The sequence below is a fragment of the Hippocampus guttulatus genome, chromosome 13 (assembly GCF_054856545.1).
Source record: "Hippocampus guttulatus isolate MCC_2025c chromosome 13, RoL_Hgut_1.0, whole genome shotgun sequence".
NCBI lineage: Eukaryota > Metazoa > Chordata > Actinopteri > Syngnathiformes > Syngnathidae > Hippocampus > Hippocampus guttulatus.
In genome coordinates, this window is record NC_141273.1 from 1,137,046 (window position 1) to 1,160,031 (window position 22,986).

Here is a 22,986-nt window from a genome sequence, read left to right on the forward strand (position 1 = left end):
TCTCTCGACCCGTCTGCATTTTGCAATTGTGGGAACAATGCCAGCCCATGATAGTAGTCGACATAAAAGCAATAAATGAGCTTTTAAAAAAAAAAAGGCGTCAAAGTTGCTCTTGCGATGGCCCTCACTGGTTGTCCCTAATGTTCTGTCCCGCGAGCGTCGAAACGACCTGCCGTTCTTTTCCCCGGCGGGTGTGTTTGTATGTTTTGCGTTACAACGTCCACCTGAAGCGCATGAATGGGAATCTTGTCCGCTTTGGTTCACTGTGCGGTCCGGCGTGAATGTGCCTCTTCATGCCTCGGCGGAAGCGCTTTGCGTGTGTTCGCTAGCGCGGCTCGGCCCGCTGACGTTCTCAGCAAATCTGGCCTCCGCCCTCCCAAGTTTGCCAACAGCAAAGTATTGCTGGCCGGGCGCTTCCTGCGCAGCAACTTTTCTAGTCCGGTTGCTGTGGTTCTGAAACAAACACGCCGGGCTTTAACCGCCATCTTGACAGGTTAGTTTCTCCAGAAGGGAGCCGAAGATTGTTGAATTTGGATTTGAGGACTATGTTTTGGATCAAATTGACAAGACGGGAATGGCCGCACGCGATAGCTAACGCCCTGCGCCGTTGTAAAACCCACCGAGACAGGTAAGCTACCTTCGCGTCACCGCTAGCCGGTCAAATATTAGCTTAGCTTCATTTCAGTTACGTTTCATTGAAAAGGCAAAGTCGCAGACAATGCCGAGACTTGTTTGGGACCATTTGGAAAAAAAGTACCACTATTGAGTGCAAAATGGCTAAAAAAAAAAAAAAAAAAAAAAAAAAACGTAACTCATTCACTCCCAAAGACGTTTTTAAACGTCTTTTCAGACTTGGTCCAGAATTGGCTGGTACTGAATGAGTTAAAATCAAATTACACAGAATTTAAAAAAAAAAGTAAAATAAGAAAATACTCAAAGAGACAAAATAGAGTGGCAACCCCCCCACGCCCCCGCAAATAAGACGGACAATTAAGAAAATTATGAAATATTGAAAAAAATGCAAAACAAAAAAAGATTTAAATCAATCCAACTTCAAACCAACAATCCAATTCTTTTTAAAACGGCGCACTCTGACCTCCACATCAATCCATCGAAATATTCATGCGCCGATCTCACATGTTCTGACGCTCATCAGCGTTTGTCATCAGCTGCTGACAAATAAAAAGCAGCAGCGCTGACCGAAGGGGTCCGCGGTGACGCGCGGCCGCCAGAGCGGGACGCTGTTGTGTTGCTGTTGTTGTTGTTGCCAGGGCGGTTTGACTCGCCGCTGGTGAGGAGAGGCACACTTGCATCGTTGCCCCTGGCAACCTTGATGAAGGAGCTTGTCGTGAATACGATTGCTTTTGTCATGATTGACTTTTCATCTGCCCGCCGCAAGTGAGAGGGGGCGGGCGCGTGCGCCCGCTACGGGCAGCTCGCACAAAACAAACCTGTCGACAGCAATGCTACTAATAGCACGTACTGCGCTCTAATAGTGGCCGTCCTACGTGGGGTTGGGGCTTCGAATCAGGTTTTCTAGACAGTGTTAGGGTTTCAAGACAGTGGTACGGTTTCAAGCAAGACATTCCACTCGAGCCTTCAAATCGGTTCTTGGGTTTCAAGACGGGCTTAAACTTCTGGAATGGCGTTTCAAATCAAGGTGTAAAGTTAATGGTTCGAGTCTGAAGTCCGGGTTTTAAGACAGGGCGAGTCTATCAAATTAAGGTTTTCCACATACGGTCCCAAACAGGCGTAAGGATCCCAGGTGGGGTTTCAAGAGAATGTTAGCGTGTCAAATTGGCCTTGGGGGGGGGGGGGGGGGGGGCTGGTTCATGTCAGCTGTAGGTTTTCAAATTGTGCTTTCAGTTCTGGGCTAGGGTCACATGGTTGCAAAAGTGTGCACACCCTTCCATAAATACATCCATCCATCCATTTTCCGAACCGCTTGATCCTCACTAGGGTCGCGGGGGGTGCTGGAGCCTATCCCAGCCGTCTCCGGGCAGTAGGCGGGGGACACCCTGAATCAGTTGCCAGCCAATCGCAGGGTAGACAGAGACGAACAACCATCCACGCCCACACTCACACCGAGGGACAATTTAGAGCGCCCAATCAGCCCGCCATACATGTTTTTGGAATGTGGGAGGAAACCGGAGCACCCGGAGAAAACCCACGCAGGCCCGGGGAGAACATGCAAACTCCACACAGGGAGGCCGGAGCTGGAATCGAACCCGGTACCTCTGCACTGTGAAGCCGACGTGCTAACCACTGGACTACCGGGCCGTCCATAAATACAATGCGTCTATGTTCCGAATTGAACCAATCGCTAATTGGTCGTCATCACACAACTTGCCACCCTCCCTTTGATCCACCCCAAATAAAGTTCAGCCGTTTTCCTTCTTGGCTCCATAATGCACTTTAACCCCCAAGTGGGCTTCTCTTCATCTTGCCGATGTATTCCTCCCCCGCTCCGTTTGCGCTCCGGGTGTGCTGATGTCATGTTGTTTCATCCACAGATCGCCTTCTCGCAGCACAGCAACTTCATGGACCTCGTTCAGTTCTTTGTCACCTTCTTCAGGTCAGCATACGGGTACACAACACTTGAGTGTGTGTGTGTGCGTGTGGGCGGGCGTGTGTGTGTGCGCTCGCGCGCATCCGTGCTGAAGGCGCCGTGGTCCGCGCGGCATCTCTTCAGGAAGAGCTCTAATGTGTTATTGATTTTTAAAAAATGACTGTGAAAGATTGAGTGCGCCGGCGTTTCCGCTGCGCGGGGCAAGATCGCTCTACACGCGCGCGCGCGCGGGTGCGCCTTTGGTCGGGAAAAGCCAAATGTCCACTTTGTGGACACGTCATGAGGTACACAAAATCCGATTCTGACTCGATGCTTATTTGGCATTTGACACTGTGAGTTTCAAAGTATGCTTTCGAGACAGCGTTCGGGTTTCAAGATGCCAATTTTATGGTTCCAAATATTTGGGCGGCACGGTTTCGGGTTTCAAGCGAAGCTTAAGGTTTGAAGTTGGTTTCGGGGCTGTCTTGGGCTTGCACGGTCTGGTTTCGAGACAGGGTAAGGTTTGGGTTCTTCAACGTCGGGTGTAAAGCCTACGTTCGGGTATGGAGTCGGGGATTGAAAGTTCACATCCAGCGTCGCCACGTCGGGCTCGTCGTGTCGTAATTAGCAGTCAGGTGATGTGTGAGCTTTTGTCTTGGCTGCTCCTGCTGTGTTTACTCCTTCAAACTTTATCCTGCGGTGAGGCCTGATGTTCCAGAAAATTTCCATTTCCTCTTCCCCTGAGAGTGAAACTTGTCGTGGCGCACTGCGGCTGCCATTAAAAAAAAGGGGGGGGGGGGGGTTGGGAAGAAAAAGGTGCGCTTAGTTCCGGGAGACGATGGGTGTATTTTTAGTACGACGCCGTCCCGCTGGGAAGCCCACTGACGCTCATTTGCACACCTTGGCACGTACACAAACACAACTCTTCAACACGCTCCGCTTAACTATACTACTACACGCACACACACACACAGGTCGTATCTGCCTGAGAACAAGTTGAGTTGTGTGCCGCAGACACAATTATCAACATTTCATTTCCTTTACCAAAGCGCCGCTAACAGCCCGGGAAAGCGTCGAAACGATTCAGTGGCGACAACGTCAGTGCTTGCAGAGCTCTCAAAATGCAAGCTCGCATGTCAGAAAAGTTCCGTCTTCAGCGAACTCACAATAAACACATACGAGCCTATTTTGCTTTCGAGACGATCTTCCAAGAACCTAACGCATCCATTTTCAACACAAATTGATTCATTGGGCGATTTCAAAAGGGCCACGGCTGCATACAAAGCGCTGTACATAAAGTAAAAAAAGGTTTTGAATGTCCCAAACGTGTTTTTGTAATCGCGGAAATGCTCAAGAGGACATTTATACTCCCCCCCCCTGGTTCTTTCCCCTCTAAAGTCATTTCCCTTCAAGAAAAAGTTGTTGTTTTTTTTAAACTCAGATGGCAGTTGGCGTGTCGACAAAGCCCCCCAGTCCTGTCAGGTGTCACGCCGGCGCTAGGCTAATTAGCGGCGCGAGAGGGCGCTTAGAGGTGAAGCCGTCCAAGGTAAACGGCGGCAAATAGCAGCTTGACGGCGAACCGTCGAAACGCTTTGCGACAGGCGGGCCGGCGGGGATTCGCTCGATTTAATCAACCTCTAAATACCACCGTGGCTGCGCCGCGGTGAGAGAAACGCAACATGTGTAGCATCTGCAGCGTTTAGCTAGCAACGTGACAAAAACACGAAACGTTTCAGTTCAATCCAGTGACCCCCGCCAGATATTCGTAGCTATTTGCAAAAATGCACGAACCTCGCTGTGAAACGTAGACAGCGCTTCCCTCAACACCCGCGCGCTTAATATGAACACGGACAAGCTTGCATTGTTCGGCGCAAGTTAGCGTCCGCTAGCCAACAGTCTCAAGCTCTCGCTTTTCGATTGAGATAGTCTGATCGGGACCGGAGCTCTCTGGTGGTTGCGCTAGCGAGACTTTGCGGTCTGAACAAATCCCCTTCCCTTCGTGATGTAGCATCCGATTACGCGACGACGCGTTTCCGTTCTGTGTGGTTATCGCTAGCCGTTTATGCACCGTGGCTTTCGCGTTGTGGGAAAGCCGCGAACACCGTCCTCAATGTCGTGTGACGAGGACTGTTCGCTCGTGATTAGCTTCGTGACGATGTTAGCTGAGTAACATTAACGCGAGCCGTTTATTCTGAGAACTAATTAAGAGGGGGGGGGGGGGAACGGGTAACTTGCGGCGAGTGACACACGGAGCCAGGGAGAAATTACGTGGGGCACGGCGGGAACTGGTGGCAGGAAATCCTCCAAAAGACGTGATGCGACGCTCGCCCGGTGAGCTTGTCATAACCGAGGCGAATTTATTTGCGTAATAAAGTTTAAAGGTGGGATCATCAAAATGGAAATGTATCGCGTGGTGGCCTTACACACATTATGCGTGTGTGCGTGTTTGCGCGTGTGTGTGTATCGCTGACTTAGAAGGTGACGCGGTGCATCGTCATCACCTGTCAGACCTCCTCGGGGGGATTTCGGGTAAAAGTGCAAAACGCTGTTCGTTTTTTTTTTTTTTTAAGTGCCTGATGTTTGACACGTTTGTCAGCATCGCCCCAGAGTCTGCTCGACAACAAGTGACATCATCGGCGTCGGCGTAAACGTGTTTTTGTGCGTGTTAAATATGCTGCGCGTGAAATTGGAGCATATTTGGGTGTTGTTATTATTCATGAGCATTTTAAAGATACTTTTTTGGTATCTATTTTCAAAGTTGGTTTGATGCAATCCATTCATTTCTTTGTCATTCTTTTTTAATTTGCTTTGTAAATGGTTGTTAATGTTTGAGGTGTTTGCTTTACATATATTTACCTATTTATTGATTTGAAAGTAACCATTTAGTCAAATTCGATTTAGTTTGATGATGAGATTAAAAAATCATTCATAACGCTGGTCAACAAATTTTTACAAGTTAAAATGCGAGTCGACTTTTTGGATTCATTTTTTGCGCTGATTCCGAATCTGTCCCAGTTTCAGGTGTTCCTAATCATAATGATTCTATTTATTCCGTCTGCTCACATTATTTGGGAGTAACTTCTCTTCTGCCTTTTAACTGGGAGAAACGACCTCATGTCGCGCTGATAGCGCCACCTGCAGTTTTGCTTAGTCCGCAGGCGTTGGGCTTTGCGTCACTGACGCCACTTCCCGTGTGTCCGTAGCTGCTTCCTGTCTCTGCTGCTGGTGGCCGCCGTGGTTTGGAAGATCAAGCAGAGCTGCTGGGCGTCGCGTAGACGAGAGGTTTGTCCCGCGTCTACGCCGGCCGCCGCCGTCGTCTTTTTAAAAAAATTTTTTTTTAAACATCAAAGACAAAGTGCGATTCTGTCAACGGGTGTTTTCATCAATTCCAAAATCAAAAGCAATTCTTTTCCCAACACTTTGGTCAGCCACCAACATCATATACACACATTGTTTTGGATACAACCGGATGTGTTTTGGTCAACATCCAAAATAATTTAGTCTTCAGCAAATTAAGCTCTTCTACCGAGCTTAATAGGTTTGCTTTTGTCAACAAAACGCTCGGTGCCAGTTTGTCCGCCGTGTGTGTGTGTGTGTGTGTTGGCAGTCTTTGTCTTTCCCCGGCGCTTTTCAGCGTGAACATTTGGGATGTTTCTGTTTTGGAGTGCTGCATTTTTTTGAGAGGGGGGTCCCGGCCTCCAGCAACGCGTGGCGAACTCGGATTTGCTTGCGCGCGGTGTTGGAGAGCCTCTTGGAGGTCACCCACCCCCCCACCCCCCACCCCCCACCCCCGGGCCGTCGCCTCTCAATCCGTCAAGGACTCTTTCAGGATAACCAGCACGGAACTCAAGGTTGGATTCCAGCTGTTTGTTGACCCTCCGGCCGAAATTTCCCAGCTTACAGATAATCGTCGTCGTCACAATGAAAACAGCATTTCATACTGGATTCATTTTTGATAAAACTCGCCATGAAACAAACAGAAGTACACATTGTAAAATGCCCCTCCCAGCTTCACGTTATAGAAAACGCCTTTGACGGGCCAAACCGTTAGCATCAGTCGTCGCGGCGTTAATACCCTTCGATCTGTAGACATTTGAACGCAAAGGGTGGAGAAACGCATGTAGACAGACAATTATCTCATGACTGTTTATTTTTCTAAAGTGCAATATTCGAGAGTGCTTCTTTTCCTTCTTGAAAGCACTTAAACTTTTTTTTCTTTTTTTAAAGGAGGCTGAAAGGGATGAATGGCAACCGACATTCTGCCACATATTTAAAGATGTCCTCGGCGAGCATTTTCACTTCTCTTCCCAGCGCACTTGTACCACTTTTCACCTCGTCTGTTAGCGTGACAAGTCTTCGCTTGATGCCTGTGTGAACGCGTGTCTTTTTTGCCTCTCACGGCTCGCGCGATGCATCGAAATCCGACTAATCTCCCTCCCTTGATTTTAATGTAGCATATCATTAGCATTTGGACACCTTCCAGTGTAGCTTGTAATCCTGCTGTTCTGTCAACCCCGGCTGACCCCCCTCAAGCATCCATCATCATCATCATCACCACCAGCTTCCTTACAGCAGAGGGATTCCCTCATTCGCTCTTATTTGATCTTCTCTTAATTTCGCCCTGGAGATGAAGAGGAACCCTCTCGACTGACTGCAGCGTCAATTTAGTTTCAGGGTTTTTTTTTTTGTGTGTGTGTGTGTATTTAGAAAAATTAGCGTGTTGGCCACTGAACCACTATACCTCGCAGCGTTTGCTAGCGCCATTTAAGCGCGTTTGTTCCACATTCGGTTCCAGTAACTTTTAGAGTCTTTGTACTTGTAGTTCCGGGAACTTTCGGTTGCCGGTCCAGGTGCGGTCGTTCCCAGATGGATGATAATTCTGCCAATTCAAACACAACAGTTCTCGGAACTTTTGGGTCACGGGGACTGTTGTGGAAATTCAATTCCGGGGGCCAAGGAGCCTTTGTTGAATTCCGTGCCGCTACGATGTCGGCCGATTGTTTACGTTCGCGCCGAGCGCCCGCGGCTAACCGTCAGACCTGCTCCTCTGTCGCCATAGCAACTGCTGAGGGAGATGCAGCAGATGGCCAGCCGGCCTTTCGCCACCATCAACGTCGCCTTGGAGACGGACGAGGAGCCGCCGGACCTGATTGGAGGAAACGTCAAGGTGGGCGCTCTTAACTTTCTCGAGGTTGCGTCTTTGTTTCCGTTGGCTGACAATTGACATTGCGACCGTGTGCCGAGGACAGTTGTGCATTATTTCAGCCCCTTGCGTTGATTTCTGCTCTACGCACTTTGCTTCATGCCGCTTTTGATCTCGAAGACGGCGCCGGATCAAAAGTGTAAATTAGCGGCCGACTTGCCGAAGTCGTCGACGCGAGTTCATCCGAGGTAGGCGGTGTGGCGTGAAAACAAACGAGTCGAGAAAAAGCAATGAGTATGTTGTTTGTTTGTGCCGCGTGATACTTCTTTCGCGCTACAAAGCAAAAAAAAAAAAAAAAAAATGTTCCGGAGCAGATGTTGTTTGTTGAAGGAGAAGCGGAAAAAGTTGGATCGTCCGGGGAGTTTGGCAGAACAGAGACGGAAAAGAAAAGCGAGTTTGTCGATGTGGAGCAGATCACGTGAGGAAATGATGGAAGCCATGACTGAAAGGACACTGGCACTAAAAACCGCTTGTCATAGCAGCAGGCATTTCGATCGAGATGTCAGTTTTGAGTGGACCCACAAAAACATCTCCAATCAGGAAGCCAGCCCTGATGCTAGTTTCATTTAGCAACGCGTCAGTAATGACTCTACCTACAAAAAAGTCTCCAGAAGCCCTGTCCAAAAAGAAATTGGAAGTCTGCCATTTTAGTTGGAGGCGGCCATTTTGGCCCTGCAGCGTCCTCTGTGATTTGATCAAATTATTCCGCTTGGGGAGCAGGTTTGACTGAGCAACGGGAAATTTGGTTGGCTTTTCCATAATGAGAAATTGCAATTTCACCCCAAAAGTAGTCTCCCAAAGCCAGGTTCGCTTTGCAACATGAAATTCGGTAAGCCTGTATATCATGAGTAGAACCACCAAATAGTCTCAAGAATTCATACCCAAAAAGACACGGGTAGTCTGCTATATGAGGTTGAAGCAGCCATTTTGGTTCCATGATCATTCAAACCCCCAAAACCAATGTCACCGAGCAACATGAAACTCGGTGGACATTTCTCTCATGAGTAGACCCACAAAAATGCCATAGTTTGAAGCTGCCATTTTGTCTCTGTACCACCATCGTTTCTTTTTTAAATTATTTTTATTCAGGTCCCAAAGCCAGTTTGACTAAGCAATGTGAAATTCACTGGTGATGTCCATCCTCGGTAGACCCACAAAAAAAAAAATCTCATAAGGCCATGCCCAAAAAGACTAAAGGAAGTTGGTACATTTACGTTGAAGCCGACATTTTGGCGGTCTGGCGCGCCAGTAGACTTGAGCAAAAAACGAACTAAATAAATAAAAATTGTTCCCGAAGCTCGTTTTCCTGAGCAACGTGAAATTTGGCAGACATGTCGACCCAGAAAAGTCATCCATGGCTGAAAAGAAACATGAAATCTGCCATTTTAGTTTCAAACAGAGCTTTTTGGATGGGTTGCGCCCACTCGGATTGAACAGCAAATCATTGAAATCATAAGTAGACCCACCAAAACTCATACCTGAAAAGCCGCAGGAGACCTGCCATTTTGGTGTGAAGCAACCATTTTCAGCATTTGCTTTTGTTTGTATTGTCACTCAGCGCGGTGTCAGCCGTGTTTACTTCACATGGTGTTTCCCTCTAATTTGCTGACCCTTTGCTGATCTTATCACGTGATGTCTGCTCTTCTGTGTGGGCCTTATCTGCGCCAATGTGTGTGTGTGTGCGCGTGCGTGTGTTTAACAAGCTGGGAGTCAAAACAGCAGCTCGCCGCCACTATCAGTCCAGTCCTCCTCCGCCTTCACCATCTGCGCTTTGGCTTTTCTTCTCCCCTCCGTCTGCACTCTCCTCTTCTTTCTTTGCTCTCCCGCCAGCCGAGATCCAATTTAGATCCTCCCGTCCGCCCGGCCTCCACCGGGCCGCTCGCTCGCACGCACGCCCGCCCGTCCGTCCTATCGGCGCGGCGGCTCAGATTGAGCTTCTCGGAGTCTCGTCGCCGCTCGTTTATCAGGCCGCCGCCGCCGCCGCGGTGGCGTTTGAAAGGCGACGCAAACCCTGCATACATTCATTAAAAGTTGTTGGTGGCCTTAAATCGCTGTCCAAAGTGGCGCCGGAAGCTTCTGGAGCTGACGCGAGCCTCATGCACAGCTACAAGTGATGAAAAAGATTAGTTCTATTACTGACCAATCGCTGTTTTAATTGGAATTAAATTGCTAGTTTCTGCTAGCATTACAGTGCCGCAACATAGGAGCTACATAATTATGATTATTATTTTTTTGCTTTGTCTTGGGTTCCATGGAGGCATCAATTTGTTCAGGCGATCCGTTAGATGCCGACAGCAAACTTCACGTCGTTTATTTTTTCCTTTTATTCAGACAAAAAAAAATTCTTTTTTACCTTAGGTAAAATAAAGGCTAAAAAAAGAAGCTGTCAGAAGAAGAAAAAAATAATCAACTCTTGAGCGCAAAAGAAGACAAGATGAACTTGACTACAAAGCAAACTTCGCAACATCCGGCCACCATCTGTTCACGTCTGTTGCAATTTGTGCTCACGGTTTCCCTTTTTATTTTTATTTATTTTTTTGGTGCTGATGTTTTGCCAATTTGGATTCCGACAGCCATTTTTTTTTTATCATTGGATTCAAAGCTTGAAATGATAGACAAATATGAGCGAGCGTGGTCAGGAAGCCAAAAAGAAATATTCTTTTTTTAAAAATTTTTTAAAGCACATAAGAATAAATATTTCTGCATATATGCCAAAATTAGCCAGAAGGCGATTTTTCATCCCGAGGCGGATGGTGTGACCCGAAAAGAAAAAAAAAAAGCTTCCAGTAACGATACATTGACTGAATGTACTCTCACGCTAAAATAACATTTGCATAAAACAATTTGCTAAATGGGACTGCGAGGCTAAAATGTACATCAGAAACACAAGATTTGATTTGTTTTTTGTTTTTTTTTACTTCGTGTATGAACTGCAGAGATAAATTAGCCAACATTGATCTCTTTGCCAGCCCACGAAGGCTTCAAACCACCTAAAATCGCCATTTAAATGAGCCGTTTATATCAACATTAACTCAATTAAATTCCACTTAACCAAGCAATTTAACAAAAAATGAATAATTGACGATTCGTCGTGTCCTCGCGGCCTCATCTTTGATCTCTTGTTTTGGTTAGCTAATTTTGCTAAAAGATTCCAATTAAGGATTGTAATTGCTTCCGGCGAAACGAGCTAACATTTTTTTTTTCTTTTTCTTTAAATGCTCATTTCTGCGTGTTGACAAACCGAAGCAACGGCAAGTCATCGCGGCGCCATTCCCGGTGCCTCAATTTTGAGCGGCGAGCGATGAAAGAGGCACGGCGGCGCGCGGGGGAAGGCTAATAACTGGGGCTTAATTGAAGTCGGACGCCTCGCTCTGCCTGCGCCGGATAGATAATAAGTCCGCTCGCTGGGTGTTGTCGCGTCGGCGGCGGCAAAGAAGACGAATTGTTGTTGTGAGTGAAACGCGTCATTTGCGCGAGCAAATTCGGAAGAAACTCCCGATGGAGTGCGTGTTTCGTATGTGTGTGCGCCCATATGGAGAAAAAAATTTGGTTTAGGACACCAAGTTACAGTCCATCTTTTGGAGCTTCCCCGTACAACGTGAAACGGGAAATGTCTCGCGCAACAACATCCGGCGTGCCTTTCACAATAACTGACTTTACAAAATAAAGCAGCTCTGTAGCTATAGAAACAGAGAACAAATGTAACGTGGCTCTTCGGGAGCCAGAATAGGTTCGAATGCAGACAAATGAGATTATGCGCGCGCGCGCGCACACATTCCCGGTGGTAAAATTAAAAGAAAAAGAATAAACAGACATAAATTAAAAAAAAAAAACATCTGAATGGAAGTTGTTGAATAATTCACACCAAACAAGTTGATCCTCTCCTTTCTTGTTGCTTTCAGGCAAGCTTCATAAAACAAACGGCCGTGCGTGCGCACACACACACACACACACACACACACGCACACACATCATCGTCGCTGGCAACTGTAAACATCGACGCACATTGAAAGTGTGAAATAGGTCAAATTCTGAATAACATTATGGTGCCTGCTAATGTCAGGAGTGTGCACCTGTGTGTGTGTGTGTGTGTGTTTCTCCACTGCGAAAGGTAAAACTTTTAATTGCTTTGGGCCAAGCGCAAAAACGGCAAAGAAGGAATCCTGGTGCGTGTACGGCAGGCCGTCCACGTGAACGAGATTGAAAGCGATTCCTTCCGCAGCGCAGACGCGCGCGTGTGTAAAATATAAAATGAGACCTGAAATAGTCAATTGACAACGGACAACGAAGAAAGCAAGCAGATAAAAATCGAAGCGTCGGCTCAGACGTCCCTGCTCACCTGTTTTGTGGGTTTGGTCACGTGACGTTGGCAACGTGAGCCCGAGGGCGCTTAGACGGGCATTTCAGTCGACGGCAGGGGCCGCTATAGGGACAAAATGGCGCCGACCCCCCGAAGAGGGACCAAAATGGATGCTTTAATTCTTACTCCTTTAATGCCTTCTCGATTCAAAGCTGGACTCGCGCATGGCAAAGAAAACGTTTGTTGGATGATGGCAACGTTCTTGCGTTTGTCTCCAGTGCGTTCCCAAGCCGATTGCCTTGGAGCCGTGTTTTGGGAACAAAGCGGCCGTGCTTTCCATTTTCATTCGTCTACCGCGAGGCAGCGGAGGAATCCCGCCGCCGGGGCAGTCGGGTAACGTGACGACACTCCAAACCAATCCAAATGGGTCTCCTCTCCACCGAGGCGCCGACCCTTTCCCCGTTTGCGTTCCTTTCGCGCCCGAGTGACGCCCGTCGCGGGTTTTCATCTCTTTGCCTCAGGTCTGGCCATGGCGAGCGCTCTGGTGGACGTTTCGCAGCAGATGTGTTTGGGCTTCAAGGAGAAGTCGGGAGGCCTGCGCAGCCGAAAGCAGCAGCCCAGCGCTCAGCCCTCCACCTGCATCTGACCTCCCGGCGGGTCGGCCGCCAAACCCCGCCTCCTCCCTCCCTCGGAGACTTCTCACCCGGAAGTGGTGCATGCTGCGGGATGCAGGATGAGAAACGGTCTCGACCCCACTTTCATGCTGCTAGAAGAGATGTTCGTCTCGTCCCATCCAAGACTACTTGCTTTTCTCCTCGTTTTGTTTTTGTTTTTTTGGGCTTAGTTGGAAGGAAATTTTTTGGAACCAACAATGACGGAGCCCCCGAGTAGCATCCCTGAGGACTCCCCGGACCTTCTTACTAGCTTCCTCAAAGAGTCCATTCTGTTCTGTTCCTAATTTTAAGACACCCGGAGGACGGACGCTTTGCTCTCTCACGGATTGGACGCATTCCCAGATGGTCGGAAGGGATTCCTCCTCCAAAGGTAACCGTGGCGATTGACGAGCTCCTGTTGGTCCAGGTCAGTCCGGCACCTTTTAGGCAATGGAGTTAGCTCCCAGCTAGCTCTTTGCTTTGTTTGTTTTTAATTGAGGGGGGGGGGGGGGGTAAAGAACAACTCATATTTTGGCATCTTGTGTGAGTCCGGCTAGTTCCTCTTCTTCCATGCAAACGTGGACAAATTTCTGTCGGGTTATGGAACAATGTGTTATGTGAAAATATGGAATGCTGAATTTGCTCGTCTGTGACTCAACCCGACTTCCACTGCTGTTTTTTTCTAGAATTGGGAAGCAAAAGAAAGCCCAAAAACCACACGCGTTTTATCTCGGGTGAATCGGAAGCCCTTCACTCACCGTTGTTGGTGGCGATAGCAAATTGGACCAATTGTGGTCGGATTTGAACGACAGTGCGGGAACGCTCAAATCGTTTTTGTTGACACTTTGCTCTTGATTTCAAACGTTGAAACATAAACAAAGTACGTTTTAGCTGCTATAAACGAATTCGACGGCAGGACAGAAGTAGCTAACAAAATATCCGGCGGTCCGTGACAATTGGGGGCAAAAAGTTCAGAATTGCAGAATGTGGTGTTCAACTTCCTTCCCACTCGTTCCTTTTAATCATCCAAAAAACAAGCTGAGCACATTTTACACAAAAGGCAAACTATTTTTTGGGGGTTGGCTTTTCACAGCGTTGTTTTTGTGTTTAGTTTTTGGCTGCCTGCTAAAAGTGAAAGAATGACATTTTCATTTCATTCAAAACACTAAATGTGAATATAAATACTTTATTTTATTATTATTATTATTATTATTTTTCGGTGCTACCCCCTAATAGTGTATTTATTCGCGTCGTTGCGAGTTCTTCAGTTCTTTTGTCGCCAGCACCTTCCTACATGGCTAGCTAACGTCGCTCGTTTTCAAATTGTTTAAAAAAAAAAAACGGTTGCGTTTCCACCAGCGTCCAATTTTTTTCAGCTGTCTTCAATTTCAAAACATTGAAAAGTACTCCCGTCATGTTTTCACTTGCTAGTGAGCGCTTGATTGAGCGCGGCTATTTTTTATGGTGGAACACTTTTTTTGTTTTTTTAAATATCCCAAATGTTTGTTTGGTGGCCTGTCCTTGAGAGTCTCCTAACCCCCACACCCTCTTTTTTTATTTTTTTTTATTTTTATTAGCAAGTTCCCAAGCGTCCAGTGTTAAACAGATTTTTTTTTTTAAAGCGCATTTATTTCCTGGCTCGGGGCTTTCCATCATCCTTTAAAAAAAAAGTTTTTTCTTCTTCTTTATCCATCAACATCCTTATCGTCACCCGCACAACATTGTGACATTATTAACTTTTCACCCTGAGAGGAAAACAGTAAATGGGGCGAGGGGGGGGGGGGTCCTAATAAAAATAATGGAGTTTGCCCTAGAAGTCTCTTTGAGCTAAAGTTTGGGTAGCAACACCACAATGTTTTTTAATTACGGGGAGTCATTATTTAGTCTCGGATTTTTGCTGGTTTTCCCAGCGGAATTTTTGGGAGTGCTTGGAAGTCAACATCCAAACTTTGTTGTGCTTGATATTGAACATTTCTTTTAATTTTGTGCGTTATTTTTTTGTGCTACAAAAATGAGCAAAAAATGCGGAATGCTTTGAAGTTTCCCTGCAGATTTTTTGGGGGACAAAATGAACCACAAGAAAACATGTTCAAGCCTGATTTTACACAACTTGATGTTTAATGTTGAGCTTGTCGTTTTCGTTTTACAATGTAAATCCTAATGTGAAAAACAAAAAATTCAAGAGCAAATTTCCTTAAGACAAAAAATTCTAAACTTTATCCTACCTTCCATTGTTTTTTTTTTGTGATACTTTGATGATTTATACAAAAAAAAACCCATAACTGATGAAAATAGATTTTCGCTTTCAATTAATCTTTAACATGAAAGTGTGAAACACTGAACGACTTACTTCGCTGTACTTTGGAGTCGGAAATTCCTATGACAATTTTTGAGTTTGTATTTTTTTTTTTTTTTGCGGCATTAGTCATATGGGACTTTTTGTTTGTTTGTTTTGTGTCACATGAACAAATCACTGCGCTAACCCGAGCTCAACGTTTGCGAACAATTGCGAGTCTGTCCATTCTCGACTGGAATTTATATATATATATATACATATATTCTTTTACCTTCTCATGTGGAGTCAAAGTTTGCTGGATTTTACCTTTTTTTTAACTTGACGATGTAGCAAGTGCGTTTCAAAGATTATCTGGGAGGCAAACCGCTGCGATAACACACAAAAGTAATTGTGACACGAAAATGGAACGTTTTGCTTTTTTTTTTTACTGCTGAATTTCACAATTGTTTGGTGGGAAAAAAAAAATGTCGGTAAAATTTCCTCGTTTTGTCGGCGATCCCTTTCTAAGAATGACAACTAGCGTTTTGTACACAATTGGAAACGTAGCGCCAAATGCGAGTCTGTCCTCTGAAAATGATTCCGTGGAAAGAAGTTCGTGTTCCTTTTTCCGATCATATTTCGAGTCTCGTCAATTCCTCCGAACTGCTGTAGCCCCGGAGTGCTCAAATACAGACGACAAAATTGGGCTGGTTCTGCCATCCCGTCGTTGAACCGTTTTGCAAAACGTGACGTCAACTTTGCCCGATATTTGCACAAGGTCCCTTCACGCTTGAATCATAAGAGTGGCTGATATTTGGGATGAAAAAAACGTTAGCCTTTCTGCTCTCTTCCGATTTATTTCAAGACGTCTTTTTTGTCCGATAAAATCTCAAGCTTGACCTTGTTTACATCAAGAGGCTTTTTTTTTTTTACATTGTTTACATCTGCGCTGTTCTCTTCATCGAAAGCACAGCGGCTCCATTTTCATAGCTCAGCGTTCCGCGTGCGTAGCAGTTAGCGTTTAGCGCTAACGTCCCTTCTCGTCGGCAACCTCCGTGGGTGCAAACATTTCATTTCGCAAGGTATTTTTTCGTAAAGCGTAAGCTGCGATGTCGGGAAAAGGCAACGCGAGAGCATGGTGATTTTCATATGCTTGCAATGAACAGTCAAGAAAAGCTTCGATTTTTTTTTTTTTGGTGGGGCTAAAGGGGGGGGGGTAGGCCAGTGTCCTTGTACAGCAACGACTTAACCAATTGCGATAATCTTGACATTTTTCACAAACAACACGGACTGTATTCTTATTTTATTTTTTCCTTTCGATGGTTTCAAGTGGAAGCGCGCATTTGAACGGCAATGCACTGGTTGGAGCAGTCGAACAACGTCGCCACCTGTTGGTTGGTCATCATCTTGCGGCATTAATACGTCCCGAGTTTGTTCATACGTCTTTTGTACATAACGGGGAAAGTATTGTGAATGACATTTTGTTGAATGCTTTTAAACAGCAAGAGTAATTTATCCTCCTTTAAAAAAAAAAAAAGAAATAACGTCATGACTAGCGTTGATGAATTAGCATCTTTTGTAAATAGACGGCAAGCGAGCTAAGCTCAGTCCCGCTGCTTTGCTTCTGTTGTAAAAGTGAACTAGAGAGCTTCTACATTTACTGATTGTACAGACAGAAAAAGACGCAATGTTTTGGACTGATTACATGTGGAAATAAACAAAATTAAAAAAAAAAAAGAGAAGGATGCTTTTGCTTTCTTTCTTTTTTTTATGACGAAGGTTTCAACATTTCTGGTCAATTCCAAATATAGATTACTTTCTGGAGTTTCCAGGCTCTTCTTCCTCTCCGGAAGCCGCGTCGGTGAGGAGAGCCATACAAAGTCTTAACGGTGCATCGCCTGCCCACTTCCCGAGACACCGGATGGCTCCAAATATGCCCGTATGATTTATTTTTTATAAAAACATCACAGCTGCTCAATCGTGTTTCCTTTTGCCACAAAGACGCCAGTCTGCCGTTGGACGTTTGATTTTTAATTGAGTGAAAGTGTTGAAACAGCACGAGAAGAGCGAGCGAGAGTCTTTCCATTTCTTGCCTCTGTCAATCGTCCCCCGGTTGTCACGGCAACCCAAGTCTCCTCTTCTTTCGAACCGGCGGCAAAGTTTGAATGTTCCGAAATCAAAAACGCCATCCGGTGACAAAACTCTGGAAGGCTTCCAAACGGAAAAAGTCTCTCCGTTGCCGCTTTTCATGCGGCCATTTTGGTGACGCTAACGAGCCAACAAGCTAATGAGCGCGTTGGCTCTTCTCGGAGCTTAAACCACTTCCCCAAAATGGCTCCCGTGGCTTTTTTTTTTTTTTTTGGTGCTCTGGGAAAGCAGCAGTGAATTTCCGTCAAGTGTCCATGTTAATTTCTGCCGGGGGGAGGGGGGGGGGGGGATTATTGAACTCTTCCAAATTGGAAATTTTCAATGGGAATTAAGTCAGAATTGAGGGCGATTTTATGGAAAAGGTCTTCGGGCATACCGTAAATAGAAACATTGTTCATGCAAAACGGATCGCTCTCCTTGCCCACATGCGAGGGCATCACAGTACCTTGATTGCTCCATTTATTTCTTTCGATTTCAGTAGCGGTGCTAGGCTACGCTCACAGCTACCTTAAATTGTGCTTTGCAACACAGAGCAAAAGAAAGAAAGAAAAAAACGAACTTGGAAAAAGTTGCATGAAATCTGTCTGCGTTGGGATTTTCAATTTTTGTCAATTCTGGTTCAATTCCCACGGAAAGTTCCCCCCTTTGCGACCTTCAGCGCTGTTGTGCTTTGGCGGTTTGGCCCAAGACGAAAGACTCTTTAAAAAGTGGCGTTTGTTTTGGTTACATTGTGAGGGGAGTACGGCAAGAACACACCAAAAAATTATGCATAGCATCCACACAAACACAAACGCTTGTCTCTGTTTTTTTTCCCCCACCCATTAAAAAGTGTTCACGAAAAGTTGCACACATTTTTGTGGGGGGGGGGGGGGGGGGTTTGTGGTTTTTTTTTTTTTTTTGCCGCAACACGACAATAACGACAACACAAATGTGTGCGCTTAGCGACGGGCGCCAACCGCCATCAATCCTCTTTCCACCACGACAACAGCAAAAATAATTTGTAATCCGCATCCGTGAAGAGTTTTCTTCCGTCCACCGTCCTCCGCGCGCCACGTGGTCAAGCGGGAAATGTTGGGGTGCGGGAAAAGTGCAGAGTCACCCCTGGCCATGCCGCGCACACCCCCCCCCCCTCCCCCCACACTAGTGGCAGCGGAGAAGCGGCGTCATCAGGAGCCAGCAGAAGGCCAGCGGGAGCGCAGGCAGGGGAGGACGAGCGGGCGTCACGGCGCCGTTGCCCTCCGACAGGTCGGGCGACGCCAGCGTCGAGTCGCCCGAGTCGCCCCAAAGGCGCTCGTTGCCGTTGTTGACCTTCGGGGAACAGCCGCAAAGTTACGCCTCGCCTCACTCCTGTTTTCTTGATCGTAATTACATTTCACATTTGGAGATTTTTTCTTTCCTCTCACAAATATGTGATGATCAATGTCATTTTATACTTTTTTTAAAAATGATGTAATATTTGGGGGGTTTTGTTTGTCGAAAGAGATTTATCTTGCGTTATCGTTCAATTTTTTTAAAACTATTTTTCATCACCCCAAAAAACTGTTTATAAAACGGTTTGAATTTTTTTATCCATTTTTTTTTAATTCATACGTGTTGTTTTTCTCTTTTTTCTGGTGAATTTTATAAAAACGTTTTCTATTCTTCACATTTTTCTCTTTGTTGTGCAGTTGCGTTTTGTATTCCAACATTTGTGTATTTGTTTCAAACGGATTTCCAATCATTTTCCCAACATATTGACGTACATTTACATCAATTTTCATGCAATAATTTTTCGTACTTTTTTTTTTTTCATTTCTATTTTTTTTGTGTTTTATCGTATTGTATTTTGGTCAAAGTTTTAATATTTTATTTGGTACAATATTTAGAATTTGTTGTAATTTTGCATTACTTTTGGAGTGTTTTTTTTTGTCTAATAGTTTAGTCTTCTTCTGGTATAATAGATTTTCCTTTTTTTTTTTTTTAAACAATATTTTGAACGTGTTGTAATTCGTTTTTGAGTTTGACCAACCTGAGTGGGAATCTGAGCTCTCAGGATGTCCTGCGCCGTTTCCACGGAGACGTCCGGCACGCCGGTGGCCCGGGTAGCGTCGGCGCCGTCGGCGGGCGGGCTCGGAGCCGCGCCGGCCGTTTTCATGTCGGAGCTGTTGCCGAAAGCCAGCATGGCCTTCTCTGAAACGGGACGCTTCGGCTTAGCACCTTCTGACGGGCCCGCGAGTCCAACGGCGGAAAGGTATGAGCAAAAAATAAACACGCTCCGAGAGCCTTGTTTGCTTTTCTCGTCTCGCTGCTTGCACCGATCGATCGACCGATTTCTGCCGCGTGTGATGCATTTAGTGACATCTTGTTAAAAAACTGTGATTGTGTTCTTTTTCTGTATCTCGTTACGATACGATCACCCGCTGGGCGGGGCGTCACCGTTTGTGGGTATTTTTTTTGTGGGGGGGGGGGGGGGTTGTTCTAACCACTTGCTGTTAAAGCCCCCCGCCCGCATTGACAAACGTATGATAAGAAATGAAAGATGCGATGATACTGTGAGGTCCGTGGGGTCTAACGGAAAGCGGCCGCGTATTTACTCAGGCAGACGTTGTCGTGGAAGGAGGCCAGGAAGTCGGCGCACTGCTCCCGCTGGTGTCCGCCGGTAGTGCAGGTGCACCAGGGTCCCACGTTGGAGGTGCTGTTGTCCAGGTAGTTGGGCGTAATTGTGCTGCCTGCCGCGGTGGCGAGAACACAATCACACACATTTGCCGTATCAAAGCACCAACTTGCCCGTTCTCAAAACACGTCGATGCTCGGCGACGGCCCCTTACTCCCCGCACCCGCTGCCGCCCGAGTGCGTTTGACCGACTCGCCGCTCTTTGATGCGGGTCTGTCTTTTCTTTGATGACATCCACGCACGATTCGATGAGCACGCGCCGGCTTTTGTGCGCACGGAAGGCTTCTGCCTCGCCGGGCTCTGATAATGACGCTTTGAAGAGTCAAGGCGACGACTCCGCATTTTGAGCGATTGGAAAGGCGCGGCCAAATTAAGATTTTAGGCCACAGAAAACCTTTCGTCGACAGAAATAAAACGTGGCATCACATGAAATGTACGCGAGATGTAAACTCCCGCGTCAACACGTTCTCATGCAAATTTATTCATAACAAAATGGCTGCAATTTAGGACCGGCGAGTCAGGGTTAGCGGCTCCAGGTGGGCTTCCAAGGCCTCGGGAGGAGTTCTCCAAAATTCCCGCGCCTCGCTCCGGTGTCAAAACGTGCGCCGGCATGCTCCATCCGTCCCGCCAAGCGCTCGCAGTGGTTGCTCCGCCGCTCGTTCTTACCAATGAGGCCGGTGTATGCCAGCAGACACGCCGCGTGGTTGTCCTGCTTGCACCCGCTGGAGCTCTGATGCCACGGCTGGCAGTCGTACTGGAACTGAGCCCAGCGGGACCTGAGACCAGGGCGGCAAACAACAAATCTTTTTTTTTTTTTTTTTACCACAAGGCCACACGTCATCATTGTACTAGACACTTACGGCCCCACCCCTTCGACCAATTACCAATGAGCTGAAGTTGTTGTTTTTTTTTTGTCCTTTTCCGCATGGTTTTCTTGAGACTTTTTTGGGGGGTTCCACTCATGGGTTTAAGGGCTAAATTACTTCAGAAAAAGTCAAAGTTGCTTCCGTGCCAAAAGGTCCAATTTAGACTAAAACGTTAACTTTTTGTCTTTTCAGGCACGGCTCCTTTTGAGGAGTGCAACTGATTGATTTTTTTTACTTTGCCAAAATTGCCACTTGAGACCAAAATGCCACTTTTTTTTCACGCGTACCCAAATTTCCGAGTCAATCTCCGGGTCATGGGTGACAATATGAATCGTCACGTTAGCATGTAACGCGGTTACAGAATATCATGAAACAGAGCGAGCAGAACACTTGTCATTGCCATTTAGCTTTAGTAGCGACATCCGGCTCACCACTAGACATGAGAAATCCGCAGCCTTGACAATGTGCAGCTAATTAGGCCGTGTTAATGACAATCAGAACAATTTATTTGGGCGTTAAAATCTACAGGGTAGTCATGAGGCAAAATGGCCGCTTCAAACTACAAAAGCCAACTCCCTGAGACTTTGTTGTTTGTTTTGCAGCACGTCGACCTGCAGACGTAGTCGGCTTTGCAGACCCTGAGCTGGGCCAGGCATCCGGGCTTGTCCTTGTCCTCGTAGGAGCACGCGGGCACCACGGTCTGGCGACGGCGCTCGGCGCACGCCGTGTCGGTGCACGGGCAGAAGAGCAGCTCGTGCGTGTAGTCGGGCGGCACGCGGTCGAAGAACTTGCGCAGCGCCTTGTTGCACTTGGGCCGGTTGCACGGGCCCGAGCGGGCCGACGGCTGGATGCAGGACGACACGTATTCGGTGCGCAGCTTCTGGCACGTCTCGTCGATGTTGCAGGCCTTGGCGGCGTCCAGGCAGCGGTTGACCGTTGTCACTTCAGATTCTGGAAGCGAGACGGAACTCGGTGTGGCTTTATGGACATTTCAGGCAGTCGTCAGCACCCGCGAATACCTTCGAGGGTGCTCGTGAGTGTTTTTGGAAAATGGAAGTCTTCCTTCTATCTTTTGAGGCCTGGCTTCTTTAAATGTTTTTGTGGGTGGATGACATTCATGAAATTCATGAAAGTGACTCTGACAACTGGATTTCCTATAAAGGTTCGAGTGAGCTTCAAATCAAAATGGTTCCTGTATTTTTATTTCATTTATTTTTTGGCGCAGGCATGGTGTGCTGAGAGTTTTTTGTGGATCTAAACATGGTCGATAAGACCTACCATATTTCATGCTGCTCAGTAAAAGGCCATGTACAGTAAGGTGTTTATGGCTGAAAAAAAACAACAACCATGTATAGAAAGGCGTTTTTAGCCGATAAAAACGACCATTTATAGTAAGGCATTTTTAGCCGAAAAAAATGACCATGTATAGTAAGGCGTTTTTAGCCCCAAAAAAACGACATAGTAGAGTAAGGCGTTTTTAGCACGATAAAAACGACCATGTATGGTAAGGCATTTTTAGCCCGAAAAAAACGACATAGTATAGTAAGGCGTTTTTAGACAAAAAAAACGACATAGTATAATAAGGCGTTTTTAGCTAAAAAAAAAAACGACATAGTATAGTAAGGTGTTTTTAAGCCGAAAAAAACGACATAGTATAGTAAGGCGTTTTTAGGCCGAGAAAAACGACATAGTATAGTAAGGCGTTTTTAGCTAAAAAAAAAACGACATAGTATAGTAAGGCGTTTGTAGGACGAAAAAAAAGACATAGTATGGTAAGGCGTTTTTGAGCTGAAAAAAAACAACATAGTATAGTCAGGCGTTTTTAGCCCGAAAAAAACGACATAGTATAGTCAGGCGTTACTAGGCCGAAAAAAACGACAGTATAGTAAGGCGTTTTTAGGCCCAAAAAAACGGCATAGTATAGTAAGGCGTTTTTAGGCCGAAAAAACGACATAGTATAGTAAGGCGTTTTTAGCCCGATAAAAACGACATAGTATAGTCAGGCGTTTTTAGCCCGAAAAAAACGACATAGTATAGTAAGGCGTTTTTAGCCCGAAAAAAACAACATAGTATAGTCAGGCGTTTTTAGGCCGAAAAAAACGACATAGTATAGTAAGGCGTTTTTAGGCTGAAAAAAACAACATAGTATAGTAAGGCATTTTTAGCTTAAAAAAACGACATACTACAGTAAGGCGATTTTAGGCCGAAAAAAACGACATAGTATAGTAAGGCTTTTTTTCAGCCAAAAAAACGACATAGTATAGTAAGGCGTTTTTAAGCTGAAAAAAACGACATAGTATATATAGTAAGGCGATTTTAGCCAAAAAAAAACGACATAGT

The 22,986-nt window shown here is 46.1% G+C and overlaps 2 protein-coding genes across 3 annotated transcripts in view; one reads left to right on the forward strand and one right to left on the reverse strand.

The window, feature by feature from the left end:
• The window catches only part of atrn (attractin), a 33,631-nt gene extending 18,927 nt beyond the window's left edge, over positions 1-14,704 (forward strand). The window contains exons 25-29 of the mRNA XM_086127426.1: positions 2,514-2,575; positions 5,752-5,830; positions 7,608-7,715; positions 12,330-12,444; positions 12,573-14,704. Of these exons, the coding sequence (XP_085983552.1) occupies positions 2,514-2,575; positions 5,752-5,830; positions 7,608-7,715; positions 12,330-12,444; positions 12,573-12,697 (489 nt within the window). The 3' untranslated portion in view covers positions 12,698-14,704. The remainder of the gene's footprint in view (positions 1-2,513; positions 2,576-5,751; positions 5,831-7,607; positions 7,716-12,329; positions 12,445-12,572) is intronic.
• A 2,285-nt stretch (positions 14,705-16,989) lies between these two features.
• The window catches only part of gfra4a (GDNF family receptor alpha 4a), a 75,751-nt gene continuing 69,754 nt past the window's right edge, over positions 16,990-22,986 (reverse strand). For both annotated transcript variants that reach the window (XM_086127429.1, XM_086127431.1), the window contains exons 4-8: positions 21,258-21,597; positions 20,447-20,556; positions 19,701-19,835; positions 19,136-19,296; positions 16,990-18,435 (exon numbers count right to left, since the gene is read on the reverse strand). In XM_086127429.1, the coding sequence (XP_085983555.1) occupies positions 18,268-18,435; positions 19,136-19,296; positions 19,701-19,835; positions 20,447-20,556; positions 21,258-21,597 (914 nt within the window). In that variant the 3' untranslated portion in view covers positions 16,990-18,267. The remainder of the gene's footprint in view (positions 18,436-19,135; positions 19,297-19,700; positions 19,836-20,446; positions 20,557-21,257; positions 21,598-22,986) is intronic.